The sequence below is a fragment of the Phascolarctos cinereus genome, unplaced genomic scaffold (assembly GCF_003287225.1).
Source record: "Phascolarctos cinereus isolate Bilbo 61053 unplaced genomic scaffold, phaCin_HiC Scaffold_4;HRSCAF=312, whole genome shotgun sequence".
In the NCBI taxonomy this organism is placed as follows: Eukaryota; Metazoa; Chordata; class Mammalia; order Diprotodontia; family Phascolarctidae; genus Phascolarctos; species Phascolarctos cinereus.
Genome location: NW_027555847.1, coordinates 18782810 through 18808879, shown reverse-complemented (window position 1 = coordinate 18808879; position 26070 = coordinate 18782810). Strand labels below are relative to the sequence as shown.

General features: G+C 44.0%; 1 protein-coding gene across 5 annotated transcripts in view; it reads right to left on the bottom strand.

Annotated features, from left to right (window-relative positions):
* Positions 1–26070, bottom strand: part of BBS9 (Bardet-Biedl syndrome 9) — a 372846-nt gene that overhangs the window by 173545 nt on the left and 173231 nt on the right. For all 5 annotated transcript variants that reach the window (XM_078152100.1, XM_078152102.1, XM_020969068.2 and 2 more), the window contains one exon: positions 21221–21373. In XM_078152100.1, coding sequence (XP_078008226.1) covers positions 21221–21373 — 153 coding nt within the window. The remainder of the gene's footprint in view (positions 1–21220; positions 21374–26070) is intronic.

Sequence of the window (26070 nt, the reverse complement as noted above, 5' to 3'; positions counted from 1 at the left end):
ACTTTTTCCACTAATGACCCCTTTTCCCCTGAGAAAATTTTACATGATCCCAAGTATATAGGTTTATAAAATAGGCATACAAATCAAACATTTACTGACAATAAATTGTAAAGAAATTTATTTTGAAACAATTCTTCAGTATATATATAATTTTACTATTTATTAAAGACAAAAGCAAATTTGCATACTAATAAAAAAAAGAGAGAGAGACAAGTTTGTCCCTCCCCCAACTCTCAACTGAACCTCCTAAGGATGAGCTACGGGCTCTCTTTATAATATCAATTTTCCTTTCAGAGCATATTTACCTTTTTGCTTTTCAGTATCTCTTTCTTTTTTTTTCCCTTTTGGGTAAGGCAATCGGGGTTAAGTGACTTGCCCAGGTCACACAGCTAGTAAGTTTCAAGCATCTGAGGGCACATTTGAACTCAGGTCCTCCTGACTCCAAGGTGGGAGCTCTATCTACTGTGCCACCTAGCTGCCCCTCAGTATCACTTTCTAAGTTCATCATAACAGCATTACTTGATTTTAAAGAAAATCTTTACCAGTTTTGAACTAAAATATATTTTTAAGGCAAATGACACATGGTGCTTTAAATGTTGTGAAACACTTTACATTCATTATCTATCTCATTTATGCCTCGAAACCACCCTATAAAGTATGTATCATCTATTTTACAGATGAGAAAACTGAGTTATCAGAAAGGTTCAGCACCTCGTCTATGGTCACAGAGCTGGCGAGCAAGTGTCAGAGGCAGGGTTCGAATCCACGTCTTCTTGGCATTAAGCACAGGACTCTCTTGGTTTAATCACCTACAAGAGTGATATGATAAACAAGACAAAAGCAGGGGATTTCTATTTCCAGAATGGATTATTCTAAGGTATCTGAGCCAACAGGAACCATTCTGCTATAACAAGTTTATACGATATTTTTAAAAAACAAATAGCCGTTACAAACTTTCATTTTCTTTGTGGTGAGATGGCCACATGAAAGAACAAAGGGGCGGGTGGGTCACTCCAGAGCTTGGCATGGGTGCCTCCAAGCATGGTATGCAGGGTGGATCCAGGAGCAGAAGTCAAGGCAGACCCCTCCAGGGAGCTTCTGGGGCCTCGTGGGGGAGGAAGCTCCCTTGGAATTCACACGTGCATCTTTACAGCTTCACTTGGAGGTACAAGACATTTGCCCATTGACTTAGAGACCCAGGTTGCCATTCACCTTCCTGGAGCAGAATTCTGGGAGCTGTGTAGAGGCCCAGACACTAAGGCAATGGTTGAGTCATCTTTTATTGTGAGGTCACCCAGGCCTCCCCGGGAAGGCCACTGTGCAATTTTTATGGTTCCTTCGCTTGTGTGCATAAAACAGTCTGCATCTCGGAGCAAGAAAGACCGATCATCTTTCCACCATTAAAACGCAATTATTTTAAAGGTTCAGAATTGACATTATTTAAGATCAGTGACATTCAAAATCTCTGTCTCTGTCTTTTTCTCTCCCCTCTCAGATTTAACACAGCTTTTCCCTGGGAGCTGAATCTGGGGGCCTAAAAGGACACTCAGAAGTGTATTTTCTTTTGTCTTATATTTTGATTTTCACATTATTTTCCTTTGAATTTTGTTTTTTCTTCTCATCCTAAAAATTATCCGAATACCCTTTTGTAGGCTGATGGCCAGCAGTGGAGAGCTGACACTCAGAGTATCAGGGCCTTCACTGGTTACAAAGAAAAATATCAGCCACACTTGAGCAATGCTTTCTGTCCGTCACCCCAAGCTTACTTGCTAGGGCCAGCAGGGTCTCTGAGCTGTGGAGGAGGCACAGCCGCTAAGGACTGCCGACGTCAAGGAAGGGGGATGCTACGTGGGCCCTGGCCCAAGGGCTGGCGGGGATCTCCTCTAGGAGACCCTTTCGGCAAACGTCCTGTGCATGCACACACATGTGTACACACACACACACACACTCACATAAACCCCTATGACTACCATTTTTGTCAGGCCAGTCATTTCTCCCTCTTCAAATGTCCTTCTTTCACTTTTCATATTTTTCTTCTGCTCTTGTCACCTTCCCCCACAGAAGTTAAGAGCGTAGTGAACTCGGGGTGAGAAATCTGCTCCTGGGCACTTACCAGCTGTGTGACCCTGGATACGTCACTTACCCTCTGCCTGCCTCAATTTCCCCATCTGTAAAATAGGGACGATAACAGCATCTTTCTCACTGGGCTGTTGTGACGATCAAATAACCAATGTAAAGTCCTCCACAAACCTTATTACCATAGTCTTCTCCTCCCCCCTCGATCCCACAGGACTGCCAGCTCCTGGAGGACAGGGGACGCCTGCCACCTTCCTCGAAGTACAGCAGCTGAGGTGGGCACCCACCTCCCAGGGCAGACCCCCAGGGACAGCTGCCCTAGGTTGGAGCTATTCTGTGGATGTAAATCCTGTCAAGCCCACGTTTCCTGAGCCCCCATCAATGGCCTGCACGAGGCAGCAAGAACAGCTGAGTCCAAAGCAAAGACACTGAAGAAAGCGACGGGGTAAGAAAAGCAGCAATCGAACATTTCCACAGCAAACACTCGCCCACAAGTGTGGAAACAAATCACGTGGAGAGTGGACACGTGTGGACGACACACGCGGCCAGGGTACACACATACACGGAATGCGTGTGGCTGTGATGCCTACATGTAAGGACCACGTGTGGCTGGGGGCAGGTGACTGGCAATGCCCACCCCCTCGCTGCCTGCTGGCGCTGTCCCGGGGCTCTTCCCACTCTCAGAGGTGCCCTGCGAGGCCCCCTCGGCCCCATGTCTGGGCTGCCACTCTCTGCCTTTCCTCCAGAGAAGAAAGGGCTCTGCCAGGAGGCAACCTCGGCCACTGGACCGACAGCAGCCTGGGCTGGGGGGAGAGGGGAAACCTTCCTCTGCCGTCCTCCTGTTGGTAGGGCTATGTGTATCTCATTCTCCTGAGATTCCGGGCTTCCAGGCCTCTTACCTCCCGAGATGTCTAGCCTAGAAGCCCAAGAGTAGGGAAGCTCCTCCTCAGCGAAGCAGCTCGTGTCCTTTCCCTACATCCCACTTCCCGGTCCTGAGGCTCGCCTAAGCCTGGCCAAGCTACGCCTCTGGATTTAACTCCTGAAGCCTCGCACAGCCTTGCTCACCACCTAAGGGCCATTCACTTAATAACTGCCATGCGACTTTGGGGCTCAGGGTTCCCTAGATTTCCAAGTCCAAATCCCTTCCTCTCCCACGGAGATGAGTGTGCAGAGACAAGGCACAAAACCAAAGCCGAGCTCAGGAGACCTCAGGAGTGAGGAACACCTCTGTCAGCTGGGAGACTGTGGGCAAGTCCCTCGCTCACAGACTCAGTTTCCTCATCTGTAAAGTTGGGGTGACAGCAGCACCTGCCCCAGGATCATGTGGATAAAATGAGATATCTATAAAGTGCTTTGCAAACTTTAAAATGCTGTATAAATGCTAACTGTGATGATTATTATCGTATATGCATTTCTAGTTGCTTAGCATGGTGAACTTAGCCCAAGTCAAAACATCTTGCAGATCCCTGTTTCAAATCATAAGGAGGACTCACACAAAAAAGTGTCAGTCAGTGCAAACCCATTATCTATACTAGAGAAACAAGGCACCTGTGCGTGCCCTATAGAGGAGGAAGGGAGAGTGGGCCATCTTCCCCCATGAAGGCTATTTCATGTTACCGCAACTGTGCTTCCACATATGAGATCAACCTAGCCCAGGGGTGGCGAACCTGCGGCCTCGAGGCCACACGTGGCCCTCTAGATCCTCTGGTGTGGCCTTCTGACGGAGTCCGAGTTTTACAAAACAAACCCTTTCATGAAGGGGATTTATTCTGTGAAGTTTGGATTCCGTCTAAGGGCCACACTTGAGGACCTAGAGGGCCACGTGTGGCCTCAAGGCCGCAGCTTCCCCACGCCTAGTCTAGATCATGAGAAATGAAGGGAATCCATCAAAGCCAAGAAACCCCCACTAGAAGAGGTTGCCTTGGAGTTTTGCTTCTCAGACCCGGGGGGCAGTGGAGGCCACGTCACTGAACCAAGCAGAACAGAGAGGAGTCATCTATGGGCATGTTCAGGGTACAGTGAGCCAGAGTAAGGAAGGGAACTCCGCTCATCAGAGGTAGGATGCCCAAGACAGAGGGCCTGTGGCAGGCAGGAGGCCGGATCCAGCTCTGAGCCAAGGGCGATGTGCACCTGCTCTCGCCGTCTTTGGACTGCTTCTGTTCCATCGCTGAAGGTGATCTGAGCCCTCCTTCGAGCCTCTGCCACTGCACCTTGACCAAGGCGTCCTGCCGAGCATTTTTCAACAATGAAAAACAAAGGCAACTGCCCCTTTAAGGGATGGACGTCGTCTCACTCTCCCCTCGTTAACAGCCCCAAGGTGCGATCCAATGTAAGGGGTCATAGTACCTTATTAATGATCCCCACATCTGCTACATTAAAGTGTGTTATTCAGAGTTCATCACTTCTAATTACACAGAGCACCCTCGACCCCAGAGAGTTCTCTTTTTTGCTGAATTGTGTTTAAAGAATCAAGACACCCTCACCTTCCACCATCAACTCCAACGCCCTCTGTTCCACCAGGGCCCTGGTATTCAGAGACAATTTCCAACTGAAATCATTCGTCCAATCTTGCTAATGACACTTCATGAGCACATCCTATTTTCTTCTGTCATTACAGATGATAACATAACCTCCAGCACACATCATGTAACCAGTTTTGGTTTTTCTCCTTCAAAAAGGGGAGGTCCGCATGGGTTGATACAACAGCCAGTTTTGAATTCAGTCTTTTCAGAGCCCCACTGAAAGAAAACTGATACAAACGGAATCACTGTGTGAGAAGTGATTCAACAGGAAGACAGACAACACGGCCAACCATCATGACAAATGAGAGGTTGCCTCTATGTTTTCCTATCATCACTGACACAAAGAGAGAAGACACCCATTTCCTTGTAATGGACTCAGTAATGGTTTTATTGTCATGCTGGCTACATCCTGTCTCTGAGAGCACACCTCTGAGGACACTGATGAAAAAAAGGCAGGCCAAGGACAAAAGCGAAATTTAACAACAGGCTCAGGGGCCCCCATCGGGTTCAGGAGACTGGATGCTAAGACATGTGAGTAAACAGCTGCACCTCCTGAAGCATCCAGGATGAAAAGCCCACCTTGGGACCTTGGGACCTCGGGCAGCAGCATCCTGAGGTCTAGGCTTGATGTAGCAAATCAGAGAGAGAAAATATACCATAACAGAAGAAGACAGAGGTAAAGAGAACACAATGAGTTTATAAAAAATGCAAATGCCCTGGAGAGAGAAATTATGCCAGATGGAGATTAAAACTGGAACGCTTCATACACTAATAGGCCTATTCTTCACTCACCGTGTGTGTAACACTCATTAAACTGCAATTAGGGTGAGATGCCTCCATCTAAGAAGACGTAACTCCAATTACTAAGCAGTAACACTTGCACTTCCCCTGTGTCTTCTAAAAGCTAATTCAATCTCACTGGGCCCATAGAAGTAGGGTTGCTTTGATGGAATTTAGTACCGACGAGGACAAGACACACTCTGTTAACTGGTCAGACTCTACATTCTCAGGTTTCTACACTGAAACACTTTGCCAGTTATATGGTAAGAGGAAAGAGCAATGAATTTGCAGTCAGTGGACTTGGGTTCCAATCTCAGCTCTGCCACATCACCCGGTCACTTTAAGCACATCACGTAACCTCTCTGGTCCCCAGTTCCTTCAATATAAAATGAGGGAAGGGGAGGATTGGTCTACATGTCCTCGAAGGTCACCTCCAGCTCTAAACCTACGATTCTGTGAGCAAACTATGGCCCGGACAATTGGTTTGGGAACAGCAAATGTTCTTATAGCCCTCACTCACTTGCATTCAGACTTCATAGATTTCTTTCCTCCCTACTGTTCACTTTGTAAGGTAGCAAAACTGGGTAAAAGAGAAGGGAAAAAGGACCAAAGGAGGAAGGAATGGAGACATGAAGTTGACAGGGAGCACTTGCACTTGACAGCTGCCAATGAAGGGACCTGCAGCCCAGGAAGGCACGTACAAGGCCAGCCCTCCCACCACGGGCCATTCCAGAGCTCTGCCAGCACAGCCCATGGTGGGGGACGTGAGAGGGGAGGGAATATTTTTCCCCTAATCTTCCCCCCTCGCCCACCCCTGGTGGTCCCAAGGCCCATCCAGGTGCTTGGCTGCTCCCAGGCATTCGTGTGGATCCATGCCAAGTATCTATGGCCCTCTTGGGTCACAAAGAAGCAGATATGAAGTGATTAGGTCCACATACTATCTGAATAAAGTGATATCCAGCCCATCAGGAGAGATGTCTTTGACTCTTCTCCCATGTGGAAGCTGAACTAGAGAGGGTGGATATTTTAATTCTGAACTACCACAGTGGGACCTCCCTAGCGTACTCACACCCACGTGGACACACCATGGACAGATCATCCCAAGATGACAAGGTCTCTATTTTGTGAGAATGAGTGGACTCTCCCTCCCCACCTCCCCACCACGCTTCTCCGCAAGTTAATCTGCAGAGCAAATCAGTGCAGAGAAATGAGAAATCCAGGACCAAGTGAGTTATCTGTGCTTAGCACAGCGCCTGGCATGTAGCAGGTATCATATACATACTAGCTATTAATACTGCTATTATCATGATCATATTCAAACAGATGAGGGCCCGGCAAATAAATATTCAAGGTAGATAGAGCGTGCCCTTCCTGGGGAACATACCAAGCGAGACAATTCGGGCGCCAGCCCTGCCCATTCCGCGAATCCTTCCCACTCCGCATAGCTACAGATGCCCGTGACCTTTCTGTCCCTCCATTCTGCTCCCTCTGATGGAAGAGGCCCTTCTCTAATGACCCCAACAAGAAACAAACAAGCACCAGCCATACTAGCCAGCTGACACCTTCCTGGCTTCCCAGGCAACTGGTTTTCCTCCTCCCTGGAATGTAGTCACACTTCCTGATGGCTACAATGTTGAAACAGGCCCATTTAAGCCAGAAGTCAAAAAAAAAAAAAAAGCCTGAGGATTCTGGAAGAGCTTTCATATATTAGTCCTGCACAACTCAACAGGCTGGAAGGAAATTTTAGGTATAGAAAAAGTAACAAATAGCAAATTCCAAACCACAGGACCTCTGTGAAAAGGATGCCTAATGCATCCTCTATTGGGTGGAAGAGGAAAGCCAGCCAAGTACCCTTCTACAGCACGGACTATTGGCCATTATAGAACACGTGTTATCCAACGCAATTAAAACCGTACTTCACCGAGCACTCTCCTGGGCTCCACAACAGAGACCTAGTGTTTGACTTCGAGGCGGAAAGGCGGGGTAACTGAATCCCCACCGATGCACAGGCCACACTATGAGGGTAGGTCCCACTTCCCCTATCTCAGCTTACAGAGCCCACCATAGACAGCCCCACTCTGCCAAGCTAATGTACACAAAGAATTTATAACATGAAAGGGAACCTACCTCCCACGGCTTTTCTGCCAAATGCAATAAACATTCACCATTAGCCGTGTAAAGGCAATGACAGCTATCCTGAATGGAACCAAGTGACCAATTAGCTAAGTGTCCTCATCCTCTGCACCTCAAGTTTGAGTAGCAATGGTGTACTCTGTGGCCCTTTCCAGACGTGGCAGCTTGGCTTTTGTGGGTCTGATACAAACGGGCCAGTGTCTAGACACGTTGCCTACAGCCCTAGCAGGAGTCATGGGATGTCTGCATGTCCTTGGAAACACCTGGTCTGGGCACTTCTGACTTTACCTTTAAACAGTGTGATACTTTAAGGTGGACAAGCAGGCCACAGGCATTTATCAAGTGCTTACAAAGCTTCAAGGATACAAATACAAGCCAAAAGAAGAAGAATCCCTGCCCTCGCAGAGCTGATATTCTAATGAAAGATACATAAAAGGGGGCAGAGGGGTGGGAGATGAAAGGTGCCCACACCGGGCCACGGTATTGAAGTCCAGAAAGTCAGAAGCACAGACAGGAGGGAAATGAAGGCTGGCCTGCCTGGGCCTCTCTCCTAAATGGGAGGTCCCAAGAGGAATTCAGTGAAAGAGGGCATGGAGGAGACACATTCCAGGGTGAAGAGGCCTCAGAGCTTGAGGAAGGTTCCAGGGTGAGACTGAAGCTAAGGCAGTCATTAGCATCCTGATTTTACAGATGAGGAAACAGACCCAACAATCAAGCCCCTATTACTTAGGTCCTTGGAGTATTTTATTGAAAAGTCTGTGGAGGTTCCAGAGATGAAGATGGAGGTAAGATGGATGAGAACGGTCACCTGTTTCTCTTCTGCCTCTGTGCACCCAAAGTCTGGCACAGCTCCTGGCACTTAAACAAAGGATAAAAGGCACAAATGGAGTGCCACTTGTGCCAATGGAGAAAACACCCACGTGTATGAGAGCACAGATCCACTGAATGAAGACGCACGATTTGATGGCAACTTTGCCTATTGGTTTTTCTATGACAGCATTAAAAGCCTAAACATATTCATAAAAATGATCTTTTGTTTAAAATAGCACCTAAGTTCCACTTCACCAAAAAAGAAACTATTCTTACAACATCACAAAAATCACCACAAGCCCAGGCCCCATCAGGCCCTTTATTTAGCACCACTTCCCCAACTGCTAACTAATCACCTTGTGATTAGGTTATATATTCATTTTTCTGTATGAGTTGCCTCCTCTAGTAGAACGTTAGCTCCTCGAGGGCAAGACCTTCTGCTTTTGTCTTTGCAAACCCTCTGCGTTACACAGGACTAGACCTGTTTCTTTGGACTGGCCCTGGGATTTCATTTGTAGAAGGCACCCTCAGTTCTACCAATGTTGACCAGGGACTGATCCACAACTTAAGAGTCTTGGAAAGTCATCGAGAGCACTGAGAGGTAGAGTGCTGTGCTCAGAGTCCCCCAGCCGGAACATGGCAGACTCAGGATTTGAACCCGCTTCTCTCTGGCTCTGAGGCCAACTCCCTATCTACGATGTCCACCGACTGAGTTCTCTTCTAATTAGCCAATGCTATGACACAGGAAGGCTTCTTTTTATGTCGTCACTTTCTTCTCCATCTCATCCCATCAACAAAACATCGTTACTATTTTTATTTCAAAATATTTCATGCAGAGAAAGTAAAACCAAATATTCTGGACATCCCTTGCTTCTGCAAGTGACTGATCTTTCTGAATAACGACCAGAATTCATCCCGGACTGCATCAGTCTTAGACTCCTTTTATGTTGTAAGTGACTCTCAAACAGCAGCAAGTGGAGTCATGAGGAACAGGAAACAAGTTTCAGGAGGCTCCCAAGTTCTGTTTCCTCTAAGATTTCTCCAGTGTTGCTCAATGGCATTTTTCCATAGCATCCACTACAAAGAAACATAATCCTGCTTCTATATGTTTCGTTCATTCATTTCCTATGGCAGTGGCTATACTTTCAATCCTCAATCAGGGAAACTATTCAACCTGATGAAATATAAATCACGGGACTGGGAACCTACGGAATTTTAACTTTTCGTTTAAGGGGGTTTAAGTCTGCGAAAGAAAAATGAGCAAACTACCCCAAGGTTTTAATAATCTGTCTTGGAGAAGGCTGACAGCGGTCCAATGGCCCACTTAACAGTCAGCCGGCCACAGTCCTCTTGCTGCCTCTGTAGGTGGTGATGGAGACAGCTCAATGACATAACCCAAAGTAACATTCATTCATCCTAACAGATGGGGAATTTAAAGGAGGTCAAAGGTCAATGTGTTCTCACACAAACCAAATAGAGAAACACTGGCCAAGGGGGAAGGAGACAGGTCAAGGCAGGTCTTTACTTCAGTTATTCTATGAATGAGATATTCTGAGAGTAATCAAGAGATGGCAAGGACTGGACAACTAAAAGCTGATTGTCAAAGATGACAAAAGAGTTGGAAAAGTCATTGGCAGATGGGCTATGGAACGATAAGGACGTTAATACGCTACTAGGGATTGGGGGAAGGGGAACGACCTGTGAATTGACTCAACCATTATGGATTTCATTTCAGAATTTTTCAATTTAAACTGCCCAGGCCTTTTGACCTAGAGTTCCCACTGCTGGGTATGTGCCTCAAGGAAGTCAAAAGACAAAAACAAAGATTCAACTTACGCCAAAATGTTTATAGGGGCACTCTGGGTGGTAGCAAAGAAAAGCATGTGGCCAACGATTAAAGAATGGCTGAAAAAAATCAACAATACAAGGATTAATGAAATATTATTGTGCGATAAAAATAATATGGGGAATTCAGAGAAAGCTGGTAAGAGTTATATGAACCGATCCTGAAATAAATGAGCAGAACCAGAAGATCAAGGTATGTAATGACTGCAGCAATGTAAATTGCTCTTTGAAGAGAAGTCTAACTGTAAAAAAATGAAAAATCCATCAAGTGAACTGGAAAGCAGGGAGTGAAAGGTACTCCTTCCTTATGGAAAGAGGAAGGACATTACTAAAATACACTACTACCTAGGGGGTCACATGAGGTCATTGTATGGAATGATGGTTTTGGGGTATTCATTTTATTTTGTCACTAAGGAGGAGTCAATCAGTAAGAAATAGGAAGCCCAGGGGAATGTGTTTCTTTGTTTTTCTAAGAATGACTATAATGTAAAGACTCATAGAAAACAGACAGTAAAACATTGTTTTGTTTTTAATGTACCCCCCTCACCAAACTGAACGTGGTACCCCAGATGTCACCTAAGCAGGGGAGAGTACAAAGCATCTATCTCTTCTTGCTTCTTGGAAGTGCAGCCCAATATCACATCAGTGTTTTTGGCTCGGTTATAATCCATAAAATCCCAGGCCAAGGATGCCTCATGGCATGGCAGCAATCCCGAGCAACTAAAGGGTTCTGCCAGGCTGGAAGGGCATTCGGACAGGTCCAGGTGATGGCCACAGCCTGTGGTGGGAGAAGCAGCCTAAGCTCAGAATCAAGAGAAAGGCTGTTAGATCAGGAATTATGTGGCCAAAGAGACCATGAATGAACAAATAAATCAAATTTTAAGGCATTTATTGAGCACTTACAATGTGTCAGGCACTAGGCTAAGCACTGGGGAGACAAAGGAAGACAGGAACAGGGACCCTCCCTGAAAGAGCTTACATTTGAATGTGGGAGTACACACATACAGGGAAGATACCAGATAATCCTAGAGGGGCAAGCACCCGGGCAGCTGTGGGGAGTGGGAAAAGCTGCCTACAGAAGGTGGCACACGGGCACAGTTGTGAAGGAAGCCAACGCCAGGCTGCGACTCCTTAGGCATCTACGATGCTGTTTACTTCCCCTACAGAGAGGGGGAGGCCCAATGGTCATGCACACTGCAGGACACCTTCCCTGCAGCCTTATGATGCCTTCATAGACATGTGTGGAGCCCTACTGGTTTCTGCAGCCATGATGGCTGTGTGTCAAAAGCGGGAAGAAGGTGCCTCTAAGAAACACAGGCTGAGAGAGGCAGAGCCATGATAGTGAATTAGAGGCAACGAGACAGCTGAACTCCCCCCAAATTCCCCTCCAAACACCTTTAAAATAACACTTCAGGCAGACGAGTCAACAAAAGGTCAGAGTAAGACACTTTTCCAGCCTGAGACAACTTAGGAGATTGGCAGAAGAGGTCAGTGACATGGAGCTGACCTGTAACACATGAGGCAGCAGCTTCAGGAGCTCTCAGCTCAGAGATGATGAAGGGGTTGGACAACCGGTCAGAAAGAAATGACAGGAACCCGAATCCTGGCACCGAGGGCAGCTGGCACTGACTGGCAATTCTATTGCTTAGTATGTAGTTCTGGGTCGCAGTTCCAGGGCGGAGAGGCGTGCTGCTATTTGTGGCTGCAGGGGACCAAGGGCCCTTCATGGGTAAAGAGCAGCGTGCAGTCCAGGAGAACAGGGACCACATCTCTCCTAGGATCACAGCACCTCAGAAGCACTGAAGACGTGCAGATCCCCAGAACTAGCTCTGAAAACAGTAGCACAAAAAAAGTCTGAAGGTTTGAAGCTTGGCACAGTGCTCCCCAGTCCAAGATGAGCACAGCACAACTTTAATATAAAGTTCAAAGTCAAGAAAAATGAAGCTGGAAAAAAATTAGCAAAAAAAAAAAGTGACCATTAAAAAAACAACTATAGTGGCAAGGAAGATCAAAACACAAACTCATAAGACAGCAATGTGAAAACTGCTATGACAAAGCCACAAAGAAAAATGCTAATCAGACCCAAATTCAACAAGAATTCCTGGAATAGTTAAAGAAAGAAATAAGAGTGAGAGGAAAAATTAGAAAAAGAAATAAGAGTGACTCAAGAAAATTATGAAAAGAGAGTTAACAGCTTAGTAAAAGGCACCCCAAAAAAATACTGAAGAAAAATAACACCTCAAAAAACAGAATAGGTCTAATTGGTAAAAGAAGAATAAAAATTCACTGAAGAAAAGAACTCCTTAAAAAGAAGAATTAGCCAAATGGAAAAAGAGGTACAAAAGCTTACTGAAGAAAATAATTTCTTAAACATTAGAACTGGACAAGTGAAAGCTAATGAATCCACAAGACATCAAAAAAACAATAAAACAAAGTCAAAAGAATGAAAAAAAAATAGAAGAAAATGTGAAATATCTCATTGGAAAAAATATCTGACCTAGAAAATAGATCAAGGACAGATAACTTAAGAATTTATTGGACTATCTGAAAGTCATGATCAGAAAAATAGCTTAGACATCATATTTCAAGAAATTATAAAGGAAAAGTGCCCTCATATCTTAGATCCAGAGGGTAAAACAGAAATTGAAAGAATTCACCAATCACTTCCTGAAAGAGATTGCAAAACAGAAACCCCCAGGAATATTACAGCCAAAAGGAGAAAATATTGCAAGCAGCCAGAAAGAAACCATTTGAATATCATGGAGCCACAAGTCAGGATCACACAAGACTTAGCAGTTTCCATGTGAAAGAAGCAGAGGGCTTCAAATATGACATTCTGAAAGGCAAAGGAGCTAGGATTAAAACCAAGAATAACCTACCCAGAAAAAATGAGTATAATCCTTCAGGGGGGAAAATGGATACTTAATGAAGTCGAGGACTTTCATGCAATTCTGATGAAAAGACTCTGCAGAGCCGAACAGAAAATCTGACATTCAAACACAAGACTCAAAAGAAGCATAAAAAGGTAAACATGAAAGCATAATCATAAGGGGTTCAATAAAGTGAAACTGCTTACATTCCTATTTGGAGGGATACATGTAATGCCTAAGACTTTACCGTCATTAGGGCAATTAAAAGGCACTTACATAGACAGAGGGCATGGTTATGAGTCGATTCTGCTGGGATGACCTCCAAAAAAATGAAGTGGTGAGAAAGAGGGATGCACTGGGAGAAGGGGGGCGGGGCAGAGGTAAGATGGGGAAAATTTTTCTCAGATAAAAGAGGCATGCAAGGAAGAGCTTTTACAGAGGAAAGGAAAATGAGGGGGGGACCTCACTCTCATCAGAATTGGGTCAAAGAGGGAAGAATATATATACTCACTCAGCTGAGTACAGAAATCTATCTTATCCAAAGAAAGCAAGGGCAAGGAGGGGAAGGAGAGGGATAAGAAGGAGGGTGAATTAAAAGGGAGGCAGTGGTCAGAGGCAATATATACTTTTATGGAGGGACAGGATAAAAAGAGAGAGACAAGGATAAACGGAAGAAAATGGGATGGAGAGAAATATACAGTTAGTAATCATAACTGAATGTGAATGGGATAAGCTCACCCATAAAAGGGAACCAGAGTCCAACAATACGTTGCTTGTAAGAGACACGCTCGAAACAGAAAGTCCCACAGAGTTGAAATAAAGGGCTGGAACAGAACTTACCATGCTTCCATTGAAGTTAAAAAGGCAAGGGTAGCAGTCATGAACAGAGGCAAAGTAAAAGTAGCCCTAAGTAAAAGAAATAATCAGGGAAACTATATTTTGCTAAAAAGGTACCACAGACAATGAAGTAATATATAAAAAAAAAATTTACAGCAAGTTTCTCTGATAAAGGCCTCATTTCTCAAATATATAGGGAACTGAGTCAAATTTATAAAAATATGAGCCATTCCCAATTGATAAATGGTCAAAGGATATGAAAAGGCAGTTTTCACCAGAAGAAATCAAAGCTACTTATAGTCATACAAAAATGTTCTAAATCACTACTGATTAGAGAAACACAAACTAAAACAATTCTGAGGTGCCATCTCATACCAATCAGAAACAATATGTTCTGGAGGGGATGTGAAAAAATAGGTACACTAATGCATGGTTAGTGGAGTTGTGAAGTGGTCCAACCATTTGGAGAACAATTTGGAACCATGGCCAAAGAGGTATAAAACCGCGTACCCTTTGACCCATCAACACCACTACTAGAGATGTAGCCCAAAGAGACTGAGGAAAAAGGAAAAGGACTCATACGTACAAAATTATTTATAGCAATTCTTTTTGTAGCGGAAAATAATTAGCAACTGAGAGGATGCTCATCAATTGGGCAACGACTAAACAAGGTACAGTACGGGATTGTGATGGAGTACTCTCGTGCTGGGGAAATGACAAGGGGGGGGCTTCAGAAAAAAATATGGCAAGACCTCTATGAACAGGCGCCAAGTGAAGTAAGAAGAACCAGGAGATCCCTGTGCAGAGTAAGAGCAACTACGAAAGACTTGGATATTCTGCTCCATACAACAACCCAAGACAATTCCAAATGGCTCCTGATGAAAAACTGCTACCCCACCGTCAGAATTCTGAGAGCAAATTACAGCATAATTGTCTTGCTTTCTTTATCTTTAATTTTTATTTATTATTATTTTGCAACATGGCTAACATGGAAATATGTTTAGCGTGATTTCACGTGTATAATTAATTGATATCAATTTGCTCACTTTCTTATTGGGTGGGGGAGTTCCAAGAGGAAACTTGGAACTCAAAATCTGAAAACAAACAAATGTTAAATAATAAATTTTGAAAACACATAAAAGAAATACAGACTATCTATAAATATTATATTAACTCAATTGCTGGTACCCTTCATTTGATTTCTTTGGCCAAACACCAGAAAGTCTACACCCTACAAGGAATTCAACCCCATTTTAACGGCATTCTTGTGATAAATGAAACCAGAGAATGGCAAGAAGCTGCAGCTATGTGGAAGAAGAAACCAATGAAGTAGTTAGCAATGGGGCTTCAGTATCTACCCACAGGCCTTCAGCCCAGGTGCCCCTGACTCCATGAAGCCTTCCTGGATTCAGCAATTGCCAGTATTCCTTTTTTCCAGCATTAATACTGTGTATATCCTCTCTCCCTCAGTGGACCAGAATCCCCTTGAAGCAGAGAACCTCTTTTTTTTTTTTTCATTTGAATCTCCAGGCCTACAACAGGCACAAATGTCTGCTGAATTGAACTGAATTTCACAAGGCCGTTTTACTTTGCTGTGTTACTGATACACATGAGTAAATAAGCGTAAACATAAGTAAATTTTGTTTTTATCCAATCCATTAACGCTAATCTGCTACAGAAGATCAAGAAAAGAAGTTCTATAAAGAACCCAAGATAAATTCCTCCAAAGCACATCAGTGAATACACTAATACTACGTGACTTCCATATGAAGGTCAGTCCAGCAGAAAAGGTACTCGGACAGGGGATCAGGGTTCAAATCCTGGCTCTATGTGACCTTGGGTAAATCCTTTTTAAGTCTCTCTAGACCTCCATTTCTTCATAGCTACAGAGGCTGACCTCTAAGGTCCCTTGACCCTAAGCTCTTATGTCAGAAAAGATGGTCCAGAATTAATGTGGAAGTTAAATTAATTACATCCAAGTTTTATAGACAGCTTAGATGTCCTGTGTATGGCTATCTAAAACACTTTCTCCAAGAAGTGAGTCAGAAGACATTGAGCTTGGCAAGAACAGAAGCACAACATAAAAAATGACCAGTTAAGTGGCTGGGATTTATCTCAGGATTAGCCGTCCGTCTGCCATCATAGCACTGGCTGGGTAGGGCAAAGGTCAAAATCAACACAAGATTATAAAGGTAAAAATGAGAAGATGATACTGGAGGCCATTCACTACAACAGCTCCAACTACTTAAACAAACCAGCAATTTTTTTAAAAAAGGAAATTAATGAGAATAAGAACAATGCTTCTGATTATCACCATTTCCTAGAGAAATTTAACCAATGGAAAACAGCTGTTACAATGAGTAGGAAAAAAAGCCCAGAAACCACTTCATTCAGCAAACATCCGATGGTCTCCTTGCCACGTGGAGAGACTTGGCAGCCAAGGGCAACGCCAGCTGGGAATACAACACGGCTCTTCGATGACATCAACAGCTACTAAGAACGTGGGTTTTGTTCATCCTCTCCGGGAAGACTAGAAAGAATGAACATGGCCAGGTACCTTCCAGGTCTAAATCCCATGAGCAACTCATCTACCGAGAACTCAGCTATCAGCTATGTGTATCTATTACATCACATATTTAGAACACAACCAAGAACCAAAAGTTAAAAACCAAGCAGCCAAAGTAAGGATGACAAATGCCGCCAGCAGAGATCACACACTTTACTCGTGGGGCAGCCCCTCAGGACCTTAGCCAGGCTCTATCCTCTCTTCCTGTTCACTGTCCCCAATAGACGCGTGTGTGTGTGTGTGTATGTACGTGCCCATGTGAACCTTCCCACCTCTCCACGTCTGCCTAATTCACTGCCTAGAATGGCCTTCCTCTCCATCTCCAACCTACCAAGATTTCACCAACCCTTCAAGGCTCAGCTCCAACACAACCTTCTTCATGAAGCTTTCCCTCATCCCCCGACTTGAACTTCCCAGCCAGCTCCTCCCCATACCCACTATCCTCCAACCTCCACCTCCAATTCAATCCAATGTAGAACTCAAACTCCCACCCCCGAGACTCTAAGTTCTGAGGGGGTGAGCATCAGTTTATCTTGTCTGGACCTTGACCCACCACATCAATTCCCAGCCCTCTCCATGCCTGCACCTCTCTCATGGCTCCCTCACTCACTGACCCCTACACACACACACACACACACACACACACACACACACACACTCTTTACAACTCAAAGTATAACAATTTAGCCAATACTACCAAACCAAGAAAGAGCACGTTCATCCCCACCCTATGACTTCACCCACCACTGCTCTAGCTTCTCGGTCCAGAACATTCCTCCCTGGCCATCACCACCCATACTGGTTGTCTTTCCCTATAAGAACATAAACTCATGGAAGGCAGGGACTGTCTTGCTTGGCTGAATTTTTACCTCCAGAGCTTAACCCATGCCCAGCACAAAGTAAATGCTTAATAAATGCTTCTCATTCATTCTCTCCTCCTTCTTCTCTCTGAGTACCACGCAAGCAGACAACAACAAACAAACTCTTGCTAGTCTGTCTACAAACATTAAGCATTACTCCTTCTCCAACCTAAAACTCTTTCTACTTTTGCCCTTAGGAAAGTAGAAGGAACAAATGCCAATGGCCTACTGGTGATAACCGAACTTGACTCTTGGCATTAGGACCTCCCCTAGGGGAACACCTTCTTCCTTGGAAAGGGAAGCACCTTCTCTACCTCTTCTGCAGTTAAGGTTCTCTGTACAGATCCCTGAGAAGAACCCACTGACTCTTCCAGGAGGAATGGGATGGAATGGTAGTCCAGACTGTGTTTTGGCATCTCCTCCTTGTTAAAGGTTCCTATAGATGTTACGTCAAAGCTTCTTGGGGCAGTCACCCCCCGGGGCATGGGGCACAAAGGCAGTTTGGGTATCTCTCCAAGCAAGACATGAAGTTGTTTCTGCCAGACGTGAGCCCAAACTGTGGAGCATAATAATGGCATTAGTATTTTTTCTTCAACAGGGCCTTTCCTACATCACTTAAGTTGTTCTGCCTCATAGCATCATTGTGGGTGTCCCGGTCTACTCTCTCACTAGTTGGGACCAACACTAGATTTTAAGGGCCAAGAGTGAAGAGTTGTGGTCTTAATCATCTATGTTTCCTCCACAGCATCTAGAATGGGGTCCAGTAGTACATACTGAAATCTCAACCCATATTTGTTTAATCAACTGAATTAAATTTAGCATCATCAGCACAAATTAGAATAACGAATGTATCAATTATTCTGCATCCTTTGATTCTGGTACTTTCAAGATTCCAGAAAACCTGCTGATACATCGGAATGGAAAGGCCTGTCAAAGCAGGAGGGTTTGCCAAGTGATGGTTACAAGGAAGTTGCTGGGGGGAGGGGTGTATGGCAGTGCCCAGGGGGAGCAAGGAGAGACCCCACTGCCTCTCAAGACCACCTATCAAGAGGGATGAGAAGAATGACAGCCAGGGCCAGAGTGGCAAGTCAGGCCCAGCAACACCTTGGAAACAGAAGGCGATTTGGAGGAGGTTGTTTTTGTTTTTTAAATAGATCTGGGGTTTCAACAGTGTGAAGAGCTTGTGATGAGGAATTTTCTGTACAAGCAGAAATCAGCACCTTCTATGGTCAGGGTTTTTAAGGATGACCACTGATGGTGGCACCAACCCTCTATCCGGCAACCAGCCCCAGGTCCCCCAGACCGTATATTCCAGAAGCAGGATGTCCTGACTCGGAGGCCTGCTCTCTATCCAAGGCACCATGCTGTCTCTCAATCTCATGTTATATAATGTGGTTAATATTACAGAGAAATGAATATTCCACAAGTTCAATCTCCTCTCCCCAAAAATAGCTACATGATAAAAATTTTAAAAGCCTCCTGCCTCCAAAAGTCATTGTTTCCTTTAAAAAAGGGGGGGGGGGCCAGGGAAAGAGTTTCATCATTTTCTACTCTTACATATCATTTATGTTACCAAAGATAAAAGGAAAACTAGGCATTTGGGAGTTGGAAGGGACCTCCTTTGTGACCCCCACATGGGGTCATGACCACAATGTAAGAAGTGCTGAAGGGGTCACAAGTGGAAAAAGTTTAACAAGTGCTGGTCTGGAACAACACAGGGCAATGAAAGCGTCGCCTCTACCTCCTCCTCCTAAGTGGCCTGTCCAGCCTTTCCTTGAAGCCCTCCAGCCAAGGGGAGACCACCACGACCACCACCTCTGCTTGGACGCAGCCCCCACTTCAGGAAACGTTCTGTCCACCCAACAAGAACGCGTCTCCGAATTCTGCCACTGCAGGCCATGCATAACAGGACTGTTCCCTAAGACACGCCACAAGGAAGTTCTCACGCTCCCCCTCACTCCTCTCGCCTGCAGGCTGTATGATTCTGTTAGGGGGGAGGCTGAGCTGGCTCTATAATTTAACAGATATCCTCATAAAGGCCCGAAACGTATTTTGAATTAACACTTCAAACAGTTTGCAAAATTCATGATTTTTTCCTGAATTAATTTTGTATATTGTTTTAATATCCCAAGTATATGACTAAAAAGACAAGGTGTTTACCTTTTTATTATCTGTGATTTTGAAACTATGTATTAAAGACAAACCAAATTAATGACCTTCATTCAGCCATTCCCCAAATGACAGGCTCCCCTCAGTTTCTGCCACCACAGAAAATACTACTATGAATATCTGTTTTCACATACGAGTAAAGTGTGGCTCTCTACCCTTTTCCTCCTTCTTTGATTTCTTTGGGGCACAGGCCGAGTAGTGACTCTGTTGACTCAAAAGGTAGAAACCTTGTGGGCGCAGCTCCAAATTGCTTTCCAGAATGGCTGTCCCAATTCACAGCATCAGTAATGGCTCATTAATGGCCCCATTTCTCCATAGCCCACCCAATATGTGTCATTTTCCAAGACAGAAAAGAGAGAAAATAAGTGTCTGTCAATTGAAAAAAATTTATAAGACACACACAAAAAAATGAACTTTAATTCATAAATGATATGAAAGGAAACCTTACAGAATTAAAAAACTGAATACGAAAAGTCAAAGAGAAACTCATTCTTTGATGAAACTATGATCTCATTGGTGTGGGTAATCTAGATATCCTAGAGTCAAATTCTCATCAAATTCCATTAAAATCATAACTGATACTGTGTATTAATCAAAAGACATGTAGGATTAAGGACAAAATCCAACAGTTCCTCGGGAAAGGACCATTACCAATGACTGACTCGGTGTCATGAAATCCTTTAAGTACCCCCAATTATCTTTGAACTGAGGATAGGAGCGACACCCAGAACCTAAAATACTCTGCACCTGCCCAGGCTTGGGACAGAGGGCTAATCCCAAAGTGCTCTCTGCTAGAGTTTATGAGGCTTCTTCACAGAGATGATAAAAGGGTGGAGGGTCAAGCTGAGAAAGCAGAGGAGAGTTCTGATCTCTCCTTCCCTTCCACCCCCAGAGACCCATATTCCCCACTGGGCCATAGGATTTGGGGATTGGAGAACTCATCTGACTAAATTCCAACTACCAGACCAGATGCACTCATGACTTTGTACCTCTAAGGAACTTACTAAGAGTCAATATGATTGCAGGTGTCATACTAGCCAAGAAAAAGCCTGGAATCAATAAGGCCTAGCAGAGTTACCATAGTCCATATAAAAGGGCACTGATTGCTACTTTTTGGCAATTAGAAATTTTGCAGCGGTCCTTCAGTCTGCCTGGCATCTTTTGGTTTAAATGTACATCTAGGTGAGCAAATACAAGTTGCATTTTAAGGCTACGAAAAAATACTTACCTTCAGAGATGTTGGCATATTGTTTGCCTGGAACACAGAGGCAAACGTGCATAAGAACAGCACCGCCTAGCTCCCCAAACGAGAAGCACCAAGATACATGGCTTGGGCTTTCTGATCCATTATCCTATTCTTGAGGCACCCATCCCAACCTCATGTCATCAGTAAGTCTGATAAGCAGGCCATCACTTACTTCAATCACATCATTCATGAAAATGCTGACCAAAATAGCACTCTATGACACTCACCTGGACCTCTCAAGAAGGGAGGCAGAGAGAGGAATGAACCCAGTTTCTGTCTCCATAAAGTCAAACACTGGATAAAGATGAAACCTAGGGCTCAGATCTCACACTGATGATTCTAAGAACAAGATGACGATCACAGTGATTGAAAGCCCCAAAATGCTTTTGAATCATATCCAGGGAAAGACATTTCTTACCCTGGAGGACACCCTGTGGCAAACTCCCATGCTGAGTCGCACCAGAATCTCCAACATCCTGGAAAAAAATGATGCCTATTGCACTGACCTGTTTGTATGTGCCATCTAGCAAGGTGTCCAGATGCTGAAGAGGGGCGGGCGTCTTATCTTTGAATCTGGTCAGCAGACGTCGTTCGATGGCCCGGAACTGGATGGCTCTTTCAGATAATAGCTCTTCAACTTTTTCTCCATTCAATCGGAGCTACAATTAAAAATTTCCAAAATTCCAGTTAACTAGTCAATAAAGACCCTTTGTTATGCCAGACACATTTAGGATCAAAAATGGAGGTGGCTTTCAGTCCACGAATGAAGTTAATGTCCAGCCCAGAGTAGGTGCTACATACAAGCTTTTGATTGACTCTGAGATCCACTATTCTTCTTTTAAAGCATTTCTCTTAATAGTAATTAAATACTATTGAAAATTAAAATAATAAGACAATACATACTAATTAAAAGATTTCCAAAGTGAGGTGGCTATTATTTCACAAAGCAAATACAATAGCATGAAATCCCCCAAATTTAAGGCACACCATAAATATAAAAGTATACATAATGTGTCTAGACAGCTGTTGAAAATGTCCATGTTTTTAAGAAGTAATGTGTTGAATGTATAAGAAAACCAACAGCATGTCTACAAAATATTTATGAATGCAACTGTAAATTGAAAAATCTACTTCATGCTTTAACTAATGGATCGTGATAGCATAGGGGAAAATGCATATATCCTCTCTCTACAAATTATCCGATCAGCCAAATGAAAATGACTCGTCATATAGAGTCATATCATAATAAACTAGGAGAGAGTAAAGGACTCCATTTTTCACAACTAGAAAGTGAATGAATTTATAACTACCAGCATCACAGAGAGTATTATAAAAGATAATGCTGTTATATAAAAATAAAAAGCTTTCACATAAATGAAATCAACTTAACTAAAGTGAAAAGAAAAGACAAATGACAAGGGAAGGATCAGTGGGAGTGAAGTGGCTCCTATGTGGGAAAGACTGTGGTGTAAAAAACAAACGAAGATCAACAAGACTTATTCACAAAGGAAAAGAGATGGACTGGAGAGAAATCTTCTGACAAAACAACTCGGATAAAAATCTGACTTCAAAACCTATAGGGATTACTAGCTGTGTGACTCTGGGTAAGTCACTTAACCCCAATTGCCTCACAAAAAAAAAAAAAAGGAAAAACAAAACCTATAGGGAAACAGACATAAACTGATATGATCAGGAGCTAATCAGGTCAAAGGAGATAAAGAAACAACTTTCAAAAGAAGAAACATCAACTCTCAACACATCTGAAAAAGAGCCCATACTTGCTAATAACCAGAGAAATGCCCTTGAAAACAACACACATACACACAAACACATACACTCTAGGGGAAAAGAATCCCTAACGAAAAAGCCAAACACTTGAAATAAGCGAACCTGATTCAGAAAGCATTTTATAGATGAAACCTGGAAAAAGGCACTATCACCCTGGGAATTAACAAGACCCACCAGCGTTCTGTCAAAATCCAGCTTCATCAGGGACAACAACTGAGGCATTTGGACACCACTATCTCAGTGCCCAATATACTACATGGGGAAGGGCAATGGCCTTAATGTGAAGCCAAGTCAATACGCATATATTAAGTGACTACTACGTGCCTGGACTGTAGAACGCATGAAGGGAAATGAGACTTGTAAGAAGGCTGGGAAGGTAGATCAGAGCCAGGGTACGATGGTCTTCAAATGTCAATTACCTCCTTTTCTCAACTCCATAATCGTTATGGAAATGGCCCATGAGCCATGTCCTGAGGGTATATGTGACAAAGCTCTAACAAGGCTTCTGGAGATGAGTTTCTACAGTTTCTACAGCAGACCACATCTACCCAGGCACACAAATGACTGAGTTATAACGAATATAAATCATATCAAGTCTATGGTGTGTTGAGAGCAACTAAGTATTTTTTTCAACAGAGTAAATTCTGACCTTGAAGGCTCTCTTCAAAAGAGCTCCCTCCCATTCCATGACAGACACTACCTAGGAGATAATCTTATTCAATCATCCACTGACATTAAATGAGATACAAACTAGGTGGATGTATTCTACCATTAAAGCATTTGATAGTGTTGGGGGCACCCTACCCAAAACCAAAGAGAAAAGGCATGTGCCAAGCAATCGATCCATAGAGTAAGGACAAGAGGACAAAGAAGGCCTACTGGTCCAAGTACAACATATAGTCGGACAGGCAGTCATTTCAAAAATATATCTTTGAATGGGAATAAAGATGGGCGAGCACTTGGGTGCAGAGTTGAGCACAGCTAGGTGGCACAGTGGATAGAGAGCCAGGCCTGGAGTCAAGAAAACTCATCTTCCTGATTTCAAATCTGGCCTCAGACACCTAGCTATGTGACTATGGACAAACCACTTCATCCTGTTTGCCTCAGTTTCCTCATCTGTAAAATGAGCTGGAGAAGGAAATGGCAAACCACTCCAGTACCTTTGCCAAGAAAACCCCAAATGGGTTCAGGAAGAGTCAGACACGACCAAAATGATGGAACAACAATAGTGAACGTTTAAGCCTAGAGAAGAAGCAAAAACATACGGTGGGGCACGTGACAGTCATCTTCAAATACCCGGCAGAAGAATGATTCGATACGTTCTGTCAGCCCCCAGTGGCAGAATTAGAAACAAGGCACAAAAATATACAATAGTGTATTGTTGAACAGAAATATTTCCTTCTCTGTTGACACAAAGTCATAGAGAAGAGGAGTCTGCCCCGTTCCTGGAGGCTGACAATCTCCAGTGCCCCAGGCGGCCTTCTGCCTGAAAGCGCTTCAAAGGACAGCAAAATGACTCTGAGGAAGTCGTTCACGAACCGAGGCGATGTACCTCAATAATTCATCAACCTAGCAACTTTCTGGAAATGCAGCAACTGCAAAACGCAGCCAATAGGCGGAAAAACTGAACGGCAGAAAGAGGCACTTGGCCCTTACAAAAAGCAATGAAGAAAGAAATCTTTCCATTTCAATAACTCCCAGAGATGACTGAATGGTATTAGCAGAAGGTGGAGAGAGTGCGAGGTTACCCAACAGCAAATAAAGAAATGGGTCTTGCAGAGTGTGTGCATGTGTGCGAGTGTGAGTGTGTGTGAGTGTGAGTGTGTGTGTGTGTGTGTGCATGCGTGGGGAGGCGGGGGGAGGCCAGCACTACTAGGGAGAAAAGGACAATGGTTTTCTTCAATATAGTTTAACTGTACATGAATATTTTCTTACCACATCCACACAGAACATAAAAGGAAGCACACTTAGGCAAACGACAGGGGTGCATTGCAAATGAAGTACCTCTGCCCAATGAAAGCTGTGAGTCTTTCCCTATGAGAAAGCTGGACACAGTAGGTAGCCCGACTTGCTGATCTGAAATCTCCCTAAGGGTGAGTGCTTAGGGACAGAAACTCTCTCCTCCAGAGCCATTTGCAACACTCATCACATAGGAGGCAATTCATGAGCAGCTTTTATTGTTAATAAAAAATCTGAACGACAGAAATGTTTAAAGGAATATAGTAATCTGACTACAATACCACGAAACAGAATACGACATGCCACAGTGGATATCCGGCTGCTGTCTGATCATGGACAAGGTCCCAGATCTCTCAACTGCCCAGACACAGGCTAGACTGTAAATTACAGATTTGCATGGGTAGAGGGAGTTCCTACCCTATACCAAAGAAATCACAGGTTCATCTGACCAAAAGTAGGTTAAAGAGGGAAATGAACGAAAAAAAATGTAATTTACCATAGGTCATTATTTATATATCATGTATCACATATATCAGACTGCTTTAACATGAAAAAATTCAGACACCCCAAATTGAAAGCATTTGGCATAAAAATACACTGATCTTTGCAGAATTTCCTTTCCTCATAAGACCTCGACAAGTCAAAGAAAACATTATTTCAAGCTCTTTATTCTCTAAGGACCTGATGCTGTAAAGAATTATGTATTTATTCTGTACAGAAATTCTTCTATTAATTCTGAATGCCTAAGGACCACAGAAGAGAAACTTGCCTGAACTACCCTTTTATGGCCCACGTGGATACTATTTTGTACAAGTGAACAGCCATGTCTTTAAAAAACATACCAGCTACTGGATTCTGGGGAGGTTAACTTAGCGCCATCTTTCAGATGAATCCTTGGAACCAAAGACGTGCACATTTAGCCAATCACCCAAAGAGCACTGAGTAGCCCTCTGCAGCAAGCCAAGGCCTATCCCAGGCGCCAGTCAGAAAAAGACCACAGGGACATGGTCTGCGCCCTCAAAGAGCTTCTACTGAAGTGAAGACATATGAGAGGAGGCTCAAGCCAAGGCCATTTTGCCTCAAATGGTTTAATATTAATTTGTTTGTTGCGATTTGGAACAGCTCTTTCCTCTTTTAATTATATCTCACTTTCCTCAAAACAGCATTAGCCAGGTTGATTCCTGCACTGCTCACCAGACCTTAATCAGTTAGTCACAGACATCCACAAAGAGCTACTATGTATCAGGAACTGGGCTGTGCACTGGGGATACATAAAGAGGAAAAAGACGGTCCCTGCCCTCAAGGCGCTTACAGTCCAACGGGGGAGACAACAAACCAGATAAATAGATACAGATGTGTAGATATGTCTATATGGACATATACTGCAGGAAAAAATGAACGGAGGGAAGACCCTGATATTGAGAGGGCGGGGGAAAAGGCTTCCTGTGGAAGATGGGATTTCAGTTGGGAGGGGGCAGAGATGAGGAGGGAGAGCACTCCAGGCACGGGCCGGGGGAGCCAGAGAGAACGTGGGGCTGGGAAGTGGGAGGTCTTGTGCATGGATGAGCCAGGAGGCCAGGGCCACTGGACCCGAGAGTATGTGTTGGGG